General features: G+C 34.7%; 1 protein-coding gene across 3 annotated transcripts in view; it reads left to right on the top strand.

Moving 5' to 3' along the window:
* MED13 (mediator complex subunit 13) overlaps positions 1 to 12,537 on the top strand; it is a 105,240-nt gene extending 92,703 nt beyond the window's left edge. The window contains exons 24-30 of one of the 3 annotated variants that reach the window (XM_045070145.1): positions 141 to 283; positions 1,012 to 1,170; positions 1,285 to 1,470; positions 3,402 to 3,550; positions 5,307 to 5,480; positions 8,101 to 8,201; positions 8,545 to 12,537. In XM_045070145.1, the coding sequence (XP_044926080.1) occupies positions 141 to 283; positions 1,012 to 1,170; positions 1,285 to 1,470; positions 3,402 to 3,550; positions 5,307 to 5,480; positions 8,101 to 8,201; positions 8,545 to 8,677 (1,045 nt within the window). In that variant the 3' untranslated portion in view covers positions 8,678 to 12,537. The other 2 variants (XM_045070146.1, XM_045070147.1) reach the window with 2 other exon arrangements.
* Positions 12,538 to 15,370: the final 2,833 nt, after the last annotated feature.

A 15,370-nucleotide genomic window follows, 5' to 3' on the forward strand; every position in this document is an offset into this window, starting at 1 on the left:
TATGTATATTCTTGCTTAGGACTTAAATAAAAAGTGTCAAGCATTAAAATTAAGGGGCTAGTTTTGCACCAAATTTGAGCTCTTTTAAAATGTTCTCATATGAATTTTAAAATACACAATTATCTATTTACTTACATCAGGGCTCGTCGGAAAAAAGGATCTGCTAGGAGGTTTGGTCTACAGAAGCTTTGGGAATGGTGCTTAGGACTTGTACAAATGAGTTCATTACCGTGGCGAGTTGTAATTGGCCGCTTAGGAAGGATTGGTCATGGAGAACTGAAAGGTAAAGTTGTGCTTTGTCAAATACTTCAACTTCTGTTTTATGTTAATTAATACACTATCATACTACATCTAGATATATATGTACTGAATAAAATGCAGAGGTTATAAAAACTAGTTTTTTGTCTTTCTTTTTTTTAAATTTATTTATTTATTTATTAAGATTTTATTTATTTATTTGACAGAGAGAAATTACAAGTACACTGAGAGGCAGGCAGAGAGAGAGAGAGAAGGAAGCAGGCTCCCTGCTGAGCAGAGAGCCCGATGCGGGACTCGATCCCAGGACCCTGAGATCATGACCTGAGCCGAAGGCAGCGGCTTAACCCACTGAGCCACCCAGGCGCCCCTAGTTTTTTGTCTTAAAAGAGTAATCACATATGTCTAGGTCACAAATGGCCTAATTCCAAGTTTAAAAGGACATTTTACTATATTTTGACTTTAATACCAGTATTATTACTACTGTTCTTATTTGTCTTCCATTTTTCCTCTTTCTGCTTATTATTCAGCTCATCCCCTGTTTAACAGATACTAATTGATGTTGATACACATTAAAGTTAGGGGGATAAAGGATATTGAGTAACAGCAGCAAGAAGAGATTTTTGGCTTGATTACTCCTATTATGAGGAATTCATTAACTTTAAAAGGACTGTGTTTTAACTTTGGTTTTAGAGGGCTTAACAGTGCTGTTAATTTTGATTTTTTTTTTTTTTTTTTAACTGTTGATACCCACAGATTGGAGCAGCTTGCTGAGTCGTCGAAACTTGCAATCTCTAAGTAAAAGGCTCAAAGACATGTGTAGAATGTGTGGTATATCTGCTGCAGACTCTCCCAGCATTCTCAGTGCTTGTTTGGTAGCAATGGAACCCCAAGGCTCTTTTGTTATTATGCCAGGTAGCTATCCTTAGTTTATGTCAGATTTATTTCTTCATGTGCTTGTGTTTCTAGTATTATGTAAAGTTGATTCTTTTTTTATTGGAAGAAAAAATAAATTATCTTTATTTTCAGATTCTGTGTCAACTGGTTCCGTATTTGGAAGAAGCACCACTCTAAACATGCAGACATCTCAGCTAAGTACCCCACAGGATACATCATGTACTCATATACTTGTGTTCCCTACTTCTGCTTCTGTGCAAGTAGCTTCAGCTACTTATACCACTGAAAATTTGGACTTAGCTTTTAATCCCAACAATGGTAGGTGAATTGTTCTTTAAAGGTTTGCAAATATAAAATAAGTCTTGATGCTTGTGGCTGATTTTAGGCTGAAGAGTGCCTCCCCAATCCTATCCTTGTCCGGTAAATGTTTCTGAAACCTATGAATGTTAACCTTAGATGACCAAAAAAGACTTTGCATATGTGATTAAGTTAAAGATTTTGAGATGGAGAGGTTATCCTGGGTTATGCAGGTGGGCACTAAATGCATTCACATGTATCCTTATAAAGGGAAGTAAAGGGAAATTTGAAGATGCACAAAAGAGGAGAAAGTCACATGATGGAAATGGAGGGAAGAAAAGTCAGAGAAATGATGCTGTGCTGCTGACTTTGAAGATGGAGGAAGGGACCATGAGCCAAGGAATGCAAGGAATGTAGTGCTAAATGCTGGAAAAGAGAAGAAAACAGATTTCCCCTGGAGCCTCCAGAAAGAACATAGGCCTCCTGGTTCCCGATTTTGACCTAATGACCAGTACTTTGATTTCAGCCCAGTAAAACTGATTTTGGACTTTTGGACCCCAGAACTGTAAGAGAATGAAGGTGTGTTGTTTTGAGTCAGTAAGTTTGTGATAACTGGTTAAAAAGACAATAGGAAACTAATACAACCATTCTTTTACCTTACTGATATTGGAACTAGTGCTGTGAATTATCTCATAAATATTTACTTATTTTAAAAGGCAACAATTGATCATAAAATGCACAGGCTTTTGTCTGTGCTGCTTGCTACCTGTGCATAGACCATAGACTTGGCAGCACATTTTATATTCCTTTCTAAATTGATTTGCCAGATTTATATAAACTGCCATAGTAGGAAATAATTGTTACAGATAAATTTACAGATTACATTTTATTAGAAGAGAAAATAAATGGTATTCCATTGTTGCTCTGAGGTACCTTAGAAAATGGCACATCTCTAAAGTCACAAGTAGGGGGCACCTGGGTGGCTCAGTCATTTGAGCGTCCCTCTCAATTTCAGCTCACATCGTGATCTCAGGGTCCTGGGATCCAGCCCCATGTCAGGCTCTCTGCTCAGCACGGAGTCTGTTTGAGTTACTGTCCCTCTGCACTCCCCCGACTCTCTCTGTCAAATAAATAAATCTCAAAAAAAAAAAAAAACCTATAAGGAATATTTATTTTCTTCTTTCAGTGTGTTACACAATAACTTGAATATATTTTACATAATAATTAGACTATTGTGCATAGTTCCACTTTAAGTACATTTTCATTTCTAGCATATTACGTTTGTTTTGTATTCATTTGCTGTTGCTGCTGTAGCAAATTGATGCATGCTTAGTAGCTTTAAACATCACATGTTTATTATGTTACAGTTCTGGAGATCAGAAGTTTAAAATCAGTCTTAACTGGGCTAAAGTCAGTGTGTCTGCAAGGTTGGTTCTTTCTGGAAGCTCTAAGGGAGAATCTGTTTCTCTGCCTTTGCTAACTTCTAGAGACCACCTGCACCTCTTGCTCATGGACCATTCTTCCATCCTCAGCAGCAGCAGTGTAGCATCATCACATCTCCATCACTGACTCTAACCCTACTGCCTCCCTCTTATTAGGACCCCTGTGATTACATTGGACCCACCTGGATAATCCAGAATAATCTCCCCATCTCAAGATCCTTAGCTTGATCACATCTGCAGAGTTCTTTATGGTAACATATTCACACATTCCTGGGATTAGGATGTGGACATCTTGGGGGGGAGGGCATTATTCACACTACCACATGCTTGTTTACAATGTATAATTGTTTATATGGCTCCTAAAACAGTACCTGGCACATGGTAGACATTCAGTAGATGTTAATTAAATTAACCCATTTTGGTTAAAATTCATTAATTTATTTTAACCCTCCTACGTGACCGCGGGATGTGAAAAATGGAGGATTTATTTATTTTTCTTTCTCTATGTAGATGGAGCAGATGGAATGGGTATCTTTGATTTGTTAGACACAGGAGATGATCTTGATCCTGATATCATTAATATTCTTCCTGCATCTCCAACGGGGTCTCCTGTACATTCTCCAGGATCTCATTACCCCCATGGAGGTGATGCTGGCAAGGTAACCCTGTTACAAAAGTTTAGTCTGTCATTCATTAACTTATTAATGGGTTGATACATGAGCTAAAACACTATTTTTCCCTTGGAAATTAGCAAGAAGTGAGATTAATAGTACATTCTTACACTTCTGTCATACAGATGTATTATTTTGAATTATGCATTATAAAGAGAGTCTCTCAAGGTTCTTCTGTCCCTGACTTTGTTTTCTAGACTACTTGGCTTTAGTACTACTTTTGTAATTTTCCTGCCACTTTATCGTACCTTCTAATCAGGTAGAGCATCAGGTTATCTGCAAATTAGTATATGCTGTAAGAGCTGCCCTTCATATCAGGACTTTTTTGGAGGAACGTAATAGAGATACTGATTATCGGGGCACCTGGGTGGCTCTGTGGGTTAAGCCTCTGCCTTCGGCTCAGGTCATGATCTCGGAGTCCTGGGATCCAGCCCCACATCAGGCTCTCTGCTCAGGAGGGAACCTGCTTCTCCCTCTCTCTCTGCCTGCTTCTCTGCCTACTTGTGATCTCTAAAGAAAAAAATACTGATTTTCTCCTAAGAACAGAGGAAACACTGACTATCTTCCTTCTTTTCTCTATGTTAATTTTCAACATTTGGGAAGCAGGTTGTCTTGTCCTTCTATTTGAACTCAAAACTAATGGGGCTTCATTTGAATAACATTTTTATTTGAGTGAAATTATATATAGTGGTTATTTGATTGTTATAGAATGCACATGTTTAGAATCTGCCCTTTTATAATAAGGATCTTTCTCCAGTTTTACCTTAGATCCTTTCCTTCCCCTCTTTTTTTAAACCTGGACAGAAGTGAGATTATTATAGTGCCTGTTGTGTCAGCTGGTAAAGTATGCAACTCTTGATTTGGGGGTTTTAAATTTGAGCCCCACGTTGGGTGTAGAGATTACATAAAAATTTAAAAACCCACAAAAACTTGGGGAAAAAAATGAGATTATTGAAAAAAATATGTATATAGAATAGCACCAGTAATCTCACTACTTTAATAAAATTGTTTTTTACTTTTAGCAGATTACTTTTCTTTCACATGTATTTATATTCTAACTTTTCAGTACATATAAATTGAAGTATAATGAGCTTTTTAACGTTCTCCCGTAATTGTTTTATCATTCCCAAAATGTTGGATATTTAAGTATCTTATTTTTTTGTTACTATGTTGCAGTGAACATTTCCTTGCATATCATTTTCTTCTTATTTATTTCCTTAACGCAAATGCCAAGAAATACATGAACTAATCTAAAGGATATGAGCATCACTTGATAGTCATCCATCCCTTCCTGTTGCCATAGTGCTTTCCAAAACATTAGTAACTGCATTTTATAGTGTTAGATGAACAAAGCTAAATTTAATTTACCTATTGGATTGAGGTGTGGTGATCAGGAATTAGATGAGGGAATAATTAGGAAGTAAGTTAGGAATTTCATTGAACATTTTGTATTTTCAGTTGGCTGGAAAGGTTTAAACACACATACTAAACATGGGCTCAGCATCATAATACAAACTTACTTAATAGTTCGTATATTTATTTCCTCATATAACTCTTAAAACTCATTCTTTTAATATTGTTACTAATTATGATCTTCTCAGTACATAGCAATTGATTTTTTTCAATATCCTTTAGTATTTTTTTTAAGTTGATGTCATAAGATAGACTGCCATAAATCATTCTGTATATCTAGTGCCAACGTGTATCAAATGAATTAATATACTTTTAATTTTCTCTCTTTAAGGGTCAGGGTACTGATCGGCTACTTTCAACAGAATCTCATGATGAAGTAACTAATATTCTTCAGCAACCGTTGGCCCTTGGTTACTTTGTATCAACTGCCAAAGCAGGTCCATTACCTGACTGGTTCTGGTCAGCATGTCCTCAAGCACAATATCAGTGTCCCCTTTTTCTTAAGGTATTTCCATTTCTATGCCACTTCCTAAATAATGCTGATTGATGCCTTAGTTCCAAAGAAATATAGAGGTGTCTAAGGTCTTATTAAATGAATTGTGAAATATGACAAGATCACAAAGAAGTTATCTAATTATGAAACAGCTCTACTAAGTTCGAACTTTTAATTTATCTTTTCGTATTTCTGGGACCCTTGCTGTTAATATTTGCAGCTGCACATATGAAGTATAGAGCTGGGTGAACCTTATATTACTTTTAATCTAACCTTTTCATTTTCTAGGTGAGCATATTAAAGTTCAGAAAAACTTATTTGTCCAAAGTCATAAATTGGTAGTAGACCCAGAATTACAGTCTGTGTCCTTTCATGATTATACTATTATTCTTTGAATTACATCATACTGCTATTATGCCACAGTATTTTGGGGATTAAAGGATTCATAATTTTCTAAGAATATATTTGATATTTAGGTCCATTTACTATCTCTTTAAAATTTCTTTCTAGCTTTGTGTAAATTGCTATGTTAAAACTGTTAAGTGGTTTCCAAGTGCTAAGATTCTGAGACCCATACTGACTTATTTATCAAAACAAGGTCATTGGCAAGTGACGTAATGAGGTTGAGATACATTGTAAAGGGGTAAAATGAGATGTGAAAGCCCTATCCAGGATGTTACTTCTGTAGCTTACTACTATTCCAAAATAGGAAATTCAGATCTGATTCACTTTTTCTTACATACATGCACCAGAAGTTGACTTTTATTCCAGAAGTCATGCTAATCTCACTTCTTGTCAATTGATTTTTTACTCTTAGGGTAAAAGCTGGATACTATGCTTTATTTGGGGGATTATATTCTAGTGGGTACCTGAACTAATAGGCTTGCCCTCTCTTAAGCCTATTGCTATCTTGATACCCCTGGCCCACATACCATTGAGTCCGTGACATTTGAGTCTAAGCACTGAACTTCTGTAGCACATTCATAAAGAATACAACAGCTCTTGATCTGAATTGACTATTGATGCAGTAATATATTTAGGGAGTGTCAGCCAGGGTAATAAAAGTTTGGACATATATGACTTTTCTTTCCCTTCCAATATATATATACAGTAGTCTATACAGATCTCATTACAAGAACATATTCCCAAGAGTGTTTCTGCAAAATAGTCTTTGGTGTTTCTAAAAAACAAAGGGTTCTTTGGTCCTTTGGGAAATGTTGCACATGCTTTCTTCCCCCCTTTTGTTGTTATAATACATGTATGCACATTAAAGTCTTTGAAAAAAACAGCAGTAAATAACATTGTATACCTACTATTTCCCAAACTTACTTTAATACACAAAAAAGCAATTGTGTAACACCAGTTCATAATTCATGACCTTAGTGTTTCACAGAACAATTTTTTAGGAAACACCACTTTACAAAAAGTCCAAGGGACTATCCAGATTCTTTTCTACTCAATATTTATTTGCAGAGAGGATAGTGTAAAGTGGGCATTCACCCTCAGATACAGTGTAACAAGATTAGGACTTCTGGTCTGAATTACGAGGTAAGGCATAATTTACCGTAATTTTGTTCACCTTTTGTTTTCATACATTCCATTTTATTTCCTATACCATAGGCAATAAAATCACCTGATGTGTTTTTCTTTACTTGGAAAAATAATGGTTTGTAACCTAGATGATTAAAAAAATCTTTTTTTCATAGAAATTAAATAGTAATTTCTAGTACTGACTATTCATCTAATTTGTAGTGATCTGCCATATGAGACTTCTTCTTATGACTTATAAATCAAGAGTTTATGGGCATTTAAAAAATATCTATCTTTGGTTATATTCTTGAATATATAACACAAGAATATAAATATATATATAAATATATATAATTGCTATTGTAGAGGAGAAATCACCTAAATATGAAATAGTACCTTTTACAGTATACAGATCTCTAAAAGAGTTTCTCCATCTCTCATAGTTTTTTTTTAAACACTTTATATATATTGACTCAAAAAATGATTCACTTTAATTGAAATTCCTTTTTTCTACTCTTCATTGTCATACTGAAATGGGTGTGACAGTTGTCACCAAGCCTCCAGTATGAAATTGCATGGGCAAAAGAAGGCATTCTATGCACTGTACTAGAGTGCTCACAATTCCACCATAGGTAGGTTTGTTTAAAATTATAGATTTGTAAGCAGTATATTTGCATATGCTTACTCCTCGTATATTTTTCAGTGCTAGATCTTCATGTCTGTGTATAGTCTAAAGTTCTAAGTAACGTGTAAACAGACTGTTCAGGTTTATCAGCTTAGGGCTTCTTTAAACATTTACACATCTAGGCATGTTACACTCAGAAAATAGATGACTTTTAAAATACCTTTTAAATAAGTTTTTTAAGGATTATTATGTGGTCTCAAAAGCAGTAGAGCTTATGAAAATAAAGTAAGATTGAATATAAGTTATGCACTTAAAAATTAATTCTATAATAAGTTGGTTAAGCAAGAAGAACAGCTTTATAGTGGTGCCCATTCATTACATAGGTCTAAAATGTATTTCATCAAGGACGAGACCTTGGAAAAATAAGGTAAAACCAACAACTTTTCCATTTGGCTGACTGATTTCCTGTTTTTTTAGGCCTCTTTGCACCTCCACGTGCCTTCAGTGCAATCTGATGAGCTGCTTCACAGTAAACACTCCCACCCACTTGACTCAAATCAGACTTCAGATGTCCTCAGGTATAACTCTTTTTTACCATTAAAGGTTCTCCATTGCATCTTTGAAAGAATATAATGTTGATTCTCATGTAGTTTTCTCATATTTGGCAATAATTTACAGTTTTGTACCCTTGGATCTCTAGATGAAGTACATCATTCAGAATGAGTGCTTTTCTTCCTAGCATGTGTAATCTACTTTTGAGAGTACTTTTTTATGAAAATTAGTTAATCTTTAATCTCCCCTAGAACTCTTTATTCTATACCTTCCACCATTTTTTAAAGTGGCTTTGAATCTTAGATGCCATAACTGGGAACTGCTTCCAAAATCTACAGTGAAAATAAATACATGACTTATACTTTTCAGGTTTGTTTTGGAACAGTACAATGCACTCTCCTGGCTAACCTGTGACCCTGCAATCCAGGACAGACGCTCATGTCTCCCAATTCATTTTGTGGTGCTGAATCAGTTATATAACTTTATCATGAATATGCTGTGATCTTCATTCAGTGGAACTGTACAAGAAAAAAACAAGGAAAATATTTCGCTGCAAGATTAAGTTACAGTTATCTTCTCAGTGAAAGTCATCTGTGATGGGGTCTAATTCTTATTACTTCAACAAATATTGTTTTGACTTGGGGGGAGGGGCTATAACCCTGCTATTTTTCACTGACTATACTGAACTCTTTAGGATGATGACTGATCATACAAAACGTATTATAACATTTTCGTAGCAAAATTAACCTTTTTTTTCCAGTCACAGTATTTGTGAAAAGTAATGAGCCATAGTACCCAGTCATGTTAAATGAATATTAAAAGCATGGAGAGGAAACATGAGGAACAATGAATTTCAACATATGGCTTCAGAACATCAAGATGTTCTTGTATTGGATTATAGTATCTAGTATTCAAAAATGCCTGCATCTCTTATTTATTGTAAGTTTTTAAATGTATAAATTGTCTTATATTTCTTAACCTCTTTTATAAAAATTTTCCTAGAAGGTTTATACTGCCTTCTTGCTTTAAAGCAATTGGTCTAAAATATATGTAATCGTCTTAATTAAAAAGTTGCAGTAGGGTTGCTTTTAGAGTATTATTTTTTTGTAAGGGGGTGGGTGGGACGGACAGTAAATTTGTATTGTCTCGATGTACAGTTTAATGGGGATAGAGGGGGAATAATGTCCATACCATTGTGTGTGGAGGATTTACAGCTAAGCTGTAGTTGCAGAGTACATGTACAGTAATGAAGTTCACTGTGTTTATAAATTAAAAAGGTACCAGGTCTTACAGCATTTTATATATCACACCTTTACAGAATAACATGATGGCAATATACAAGTGATATTGTTGGGTGGTTTAACTTAGAATAAAATGAGAATTCTTCAGTTATATTTTGTACTATGGTTTAGGGCTATGACTAATATTTCAGGCCATTTCCAGTGAAAGAAACTTAGTTTTACAAGAAAAACATTTGCTACTGAATGCTTAAACTAATTTTGGTGTTTTAATGTTACATGCTTAAATGTTTTTTTTTTTTTTCCAGTTTTGACAGTGGCACATCTAGGCATGGGAATATTATTAATTATGAAAATTATCTTCAGGATCTGCTATAAGGTTGAAATTTAGCCCAGCTCTAGGCATTTTACAAATTATTTTAAGAACAGTCACTCTGATTGTTTGACTTTTTTTGTTTTTTTTAAATTAAAGATTGGGAATGTGTGTGAGAGTTGCATATGTATGGGTGTGTGTGTGTGTGTGTGCAATCAAACTGTGGTGTAAATAGATTCTCAGTGAATCCTGGTATTCAGACTCTATTCCACTAGTTAAAGAACCATTTTCTAAACTTAACCTGTTTCTTTTGCCTTTTTTATTTATTTAATTTTCTTGGTTTGGAGATGGCAGTCCCAAACACCAGAGTCTGTACTTTTCTGTAACACAGCTCAGATTAAGGCAGGGCATATGCCAAGGAGGTTCTCACCTCCCTAAAGAAGGGACTTGAATTTTAGGGACTTTAATTCACCCCTTCCTTCAGTACAGCTTTCCCCCTTCTTGTTTGCACATGCCAAGAAAAATGCTTTTATGCAGGCTTTACCCCGTTAAAACGTTATTTCTACAGTGCTGCTCACAAGAGAGTCCAAGTTAGCCTCCTACCTGTGTTGCTGACTTGAATTCACAGTCACCAAGTCTACCTATCTTTCTTGGAAGCAGTCTAGCAAAATTCCGAATTTATACATTCACTAATTCTTCACAAAGACAAAATCAGTTGTATTTACAAAACTGTAATTCGGTATGTTTTATTTTGTTTTTACTGAAACTTGTTTTGTAAATACTATATGCTTAGCTTAAATATCACTTTCTTATGAACAGTATAACTTCTTCAAATTGTGTATATTAAAACATTAGCAAGTCTTGTTTTTTCTATAAAGAACACAACTGGTGACAAAGGTTTTCAATCACTTCTTCAAAATTACAATGCAATTCCAGTGGTCAGCATTTTTGAAATTAAAATTTGAAGATCACATCTCTGCATTCATTTTTAAATTATGCTAGCACACTACAGATTATGTTGGCATGTTTTGTTCTGTACTTAAACTTGTCTGAGATTTGAGGGAAAAGATGTTTATTTGGAATTTCTATAAAAAGTATCCTTTTTTATATACTTAGCTCAGTAGTGACTTTTAAAAATAAGAGCTATATTCTCAGTTGTTTAATATCACTAGCTTATAGTAACCACACCTCAGTTTGAAAATAGATTTTTAAAAATTATTCCCTGACAGTTTCTTTTATATGGAGCCATAAGGAAGAAACCCAGTATACAATTACTTCTTAACTGGGAATCAGGGAGTAGTTCCCAAATATACAGGATTTACTGATAAGAATTTTTTTTCTTCCCTTCACATACAAGTTCACATTTAAATAGAACATTATTAAATAGCCATTAGAAAAGGTCAGGAGACTTGTTTCAGAAAAAAATTAAGCCTTTTATGGAGGATGATGGATCTGACTTGTACATGATGATGTACTGTCACAGACAAGTATGGGTAGTTTTTTTGTTTGTTTAAATGGTAAAGCAAAATAATACATACTTTATACCAGTTGATCACCAACACCTTGACTTCTTTGTTACAGTGCTAATGTGTTTTTTGTGCAGTTATCCATTACCAAGCAGGGTGGAAGTTCAGTATTTTGGCATTTAAAAAGATTAGTTATATAATGTCTGCTTCCAGCCAGTGAGAAACATCTAGCCATACTTTCTTATGCAAGCCATTCAGTTATCAGGACTGTGAATTAACACTGTATGAATAAATTTCTGTACACCTTATTGTTTGGCCAGAAGGCCACCAAGTGTACTTATATGTAATCCTTAAATTTTAAAGTAGCTGTAATTTTTAAATCTTTCTAAACTTTTCTTAAACCACTAAAATTAAGCTCTTACTACTTAGTCAACTATCCTCAGCTGTATTCGTACTCAATTGTCAGTATGGCACAGATTACTGTATTAAAATATTCTTTTCGTCTTCATATTTACCTTCTGAGGTAATTTTTTAACTTAATGTGTTACTACAAAGATTTGCAGATCTTTAATCAAGCACTATGTTAATACTGTAATATCAAAATACTATGTTGCGTTATTTAAAATGTTCAAATTGAATACATTAAAAGGAAGTTTTTAAATGCTGTTGCATCATATAATTTGCTACTCATCCACTATGGCATCACATATCGGTCTATTAATACATTTAATGTTGCATGAGTAATGTTTTGGTCTGGGTTTCCTCTTAAGATTTTAGTTTGTCTAAATTAAGGAAAACTGTTTTTGACATACTTCTCCCCGCCCCCCCCCAATCAGCTAGAAATCTTAACCTTCTGGTTTTTCTTGGTGTTTTAATGGGCCCAAGAACTGTGGTTTAAATTTTCATATGTTTTCTCTTTTGTGGAGTATGAATTAAAAACTGGATTTGGGACCTAAAATACTCCTCAGGTTGATGTATTCATGAAGTTTTAAAATAGCTTTAGTTTTTCAAAGTAAACTGGATTTGTGGACCTTAAAGTTACTGAGTTTAAACTACAAATTGTAACGTCATTACTGGACATGTCAGCATCAACTCTCTCAAAATAGCTTGGTCACTTTATGAAGGGGCGTTTTAAAGTTGTTGTTTAGCAGTGACATTTAATATGGTCCAATTTTTTTTTTTTTAATGTGACAAAAAAAAAGAATAAGGAACAAACACTATTGCTGCCGAATGCCATAACACTGAGTTGTACAAATTGTGATTGAGGAAATGAAAAGGTTTATACTTTTAAAAAAAAAAAAAAAAAAAAAACTTCAAATGGAATAAATTATTCATGAAGCCTTCATTGTGGTGTCTCATTCTGTTAAAAATATTTCCATCTTAAACTTAGTAAAAATTAATAGTACTTTTTTCATTGTAAGTGGAAAGGGGTAACCTAGAAATTAATGGACTTTTAATTTCTCTATCTGAAGTATTTTATTTAAAAGGAGATTTTAACTATATCAATGATTAATATACAAGAAAATTATATGTACATACATTTTTCTTTTAGACTGATCAGTTTGGTATCAGTTTTCTAGTCTAAACAAGTTACTTTCAAATATTTAAAGCTTAGTTCAGTCCTATTTGTTCATATAAATGTTTTGAAACATAATATAGGGGTTCAGATATGAACAATCCATTAAAAATACTTTGTATAGGCACCCATTTTAAATATTTTTGTACAAACTTAAGCTGAGTAAGGACAAACCCCCAAATTATCGTGTTCATTTTGAAATAGTTTCTGCCAGCAAAAGTTTTAAAATAGGGCTTTAAAAGGAGGTGTATGTTGTTGGAACTTGTACCTTACTAAATTATTCTACATCTCACAGTTCATATTACCTGTAATTTTTTTTCATGGTAGATTAAAATCCTTTATGGCTGCTTCTTGATCTAAATACTAAAAAAAGTCTTGGGGACGCCTGGGTGGCTCAGTTGGTTAAACAACTGCCTTTGGCTCAGGTCATGATCCCAGGGTCCTAGGATCGAGCCCCACATCGGGCTCCTTGCTCAGTGTGGAGGCTGCTACTCCCTCTCCCTGCTACTCTGCCTACTTGTGCGCTCTCTCTCTCTCTCTCTCTCTGTGTGTCAAATAAATAAATAAAACAATACCAAAAGTCTTACCTATACCCTGCTTTCTTTTCACAAACCTCAAAATGGGCTTCTTTCATATGTTTGCCTCCCAGTCTCTTAGGCATATGAGTTCTTTGAAACCCCTATGGTTATTTTTGCCTTAAGGCTTTCCAACTTTCCAAATACACCCTTTATGTTCTGTAGAAGGCTCAAATGCAGAATAATTAAGGCATGCCAGAGGAAAAAAATGCGTAAAGTCTATAACAGGACTTTTAAAACATGCTTCTAGAGGCGCCTGGATGGCTCATTTGGTTGAGTCTGCCTTCAGGTCAGGTCATGATCTTGGGGTCCTGGGATCGAATCCCACAGAGATGCTTGGTGGGGATCCTGCTTCTCATTCTCTCCCTCAAATGAATAAAATCCTAAGGGAAAAAAAAATGCTTTTAGCAAGATCAAGGATGGAAAAAAATGCAAAGAATCATGTATTTAATACTTTTTATCTTCCTTCTAAAGGGAGAAACTAAAAACCAGCTTGAAGGGTCCTTAAGCACTAAAATGTAAAATAACTTGACTATGATGAAATTAAAATCTGAGATAGTTAACTGACCAAAAAGGACTTAAAGGTGCCAGGTCCAAGAAAGTTACATCCTTGGTACTAAAAGAATTTGTAGATAATGATTTCAGAAATGCTGTAGAAAACTGGAAGATGCCAGAGGAGTGGAAACCTACAGCTTGCCCGTGTTTTAGTTTTATTTAAAGTTAGAAACTACAGACAAATTTAGTTGAAAAAAAAGATTAGAAAACAGCATAGTTTCAGCACTCTTTAACAGACTATCTGCTGTACACTAGTCATGAGATATAAATCTTTGAACTTTAGCTCTAGTCTACTGACAAACATACTTGTGTGTGTGTGTGTATATATATATATATATATATATATATAATTATTACCATAGGCCTTCTACTGTAATATAATAATGCAGTGCATATACAAGAAAGAGTAGAATAGTTGAAATCAATCTCTACATTTTATTTTGACAGCATTAGCAAACAATACAGAGATGCATATTTAGGTTATTTAATAAGGTTTCATGGTATCATTACACTGAAATCATTAATCTAAACCAGTATTCAGTACCATACTGTGCCAAAGGCGAAGAAATAAAATACAGTTCCTGCCCTCCAGGTACTTCTATTCTGGTAGGAGGGAAGAGGGATTTTTGTTCTTGTTTTTTGTTTGGTTGTGTGTTTCGTGTTTTTAGGAGAGACAAGTTCAAACAAGACAGTGCAATATGTGATGTACTATGATGGAAGGGAGCAAAGGGTGTCTTGGGAACATTGATAAAGGGATACTTTAATGAAGAGATAGGTGGTTTGTCAAGAAAAGATTTGGAAACAAAGTGACAGTTAAAGGATACATAGGTATTATATAAAGAGAATAAAGGAATTTCAGACAGAAGGAACCAGTTGAGGGGGCGGGGAGAGGGCCAGCCCATGAATACCATGAAGGATTTGGGAAACAAGCAGTTCCAACAGACTAAAACAGGTGCTTATGAGAGATAGATGAGATAGATAATGCAGGAGTCCAAGCCAGAATTAAGTCAGACCATGAAAAGCTCTTAATTTGAGTGCAACCTTAGGGAAAGTGAACTTTATCCCAAAGCAGGGAAGTGTTTTAGTAGTTGAGATGATTGATAATTAATTGAACAATCATCCAAAAAGGCTTGATTAATGGAGCTGTATCAACCTGGAGGGTTGTCTCCAGTCTTGTGCTATAGAATCTTGGCTGGACCTAATTCTATTCAATATTCATGAAATTAATGAAGATATGATCTGCATAGCCAAAGCAGACAGCCAGTGTAAAAGAAGAGTCCAAAAGATCTCAAAGGAGAAAACAATAGAAGGAATCTTAACAATATAAAACAGGACACTATTGAGGATAATTTTATACCATATTGGGACGCTTGCCTGGCTCAGTTAAGCATCTGCCTTCAGCTCAGGTTATGATCCTTGGGATCAAATTCCACATCTGGCTCCTTGCTCAGCGGGAAGCCTGCTTCCCCCTC

The sequence above is a fragment of the Mustela putorius genome, unplaced genomic scaffold, assembly GCF_011764305.1.
Source record: "Mustela putorius furo isolate JIRA1106 unplaced genomic scaffold, ASM1176430v1.1 tig00003962_pilon_pilon_pilon, whole genome shotgun sequence".
Classification (NCBI taxonomy): domain Eukaryota; kingdom Metazoa; phylum Chordata; class Mammalia; order Carnivora; family Mustelidae; genus Mustela; species Mustela putorius.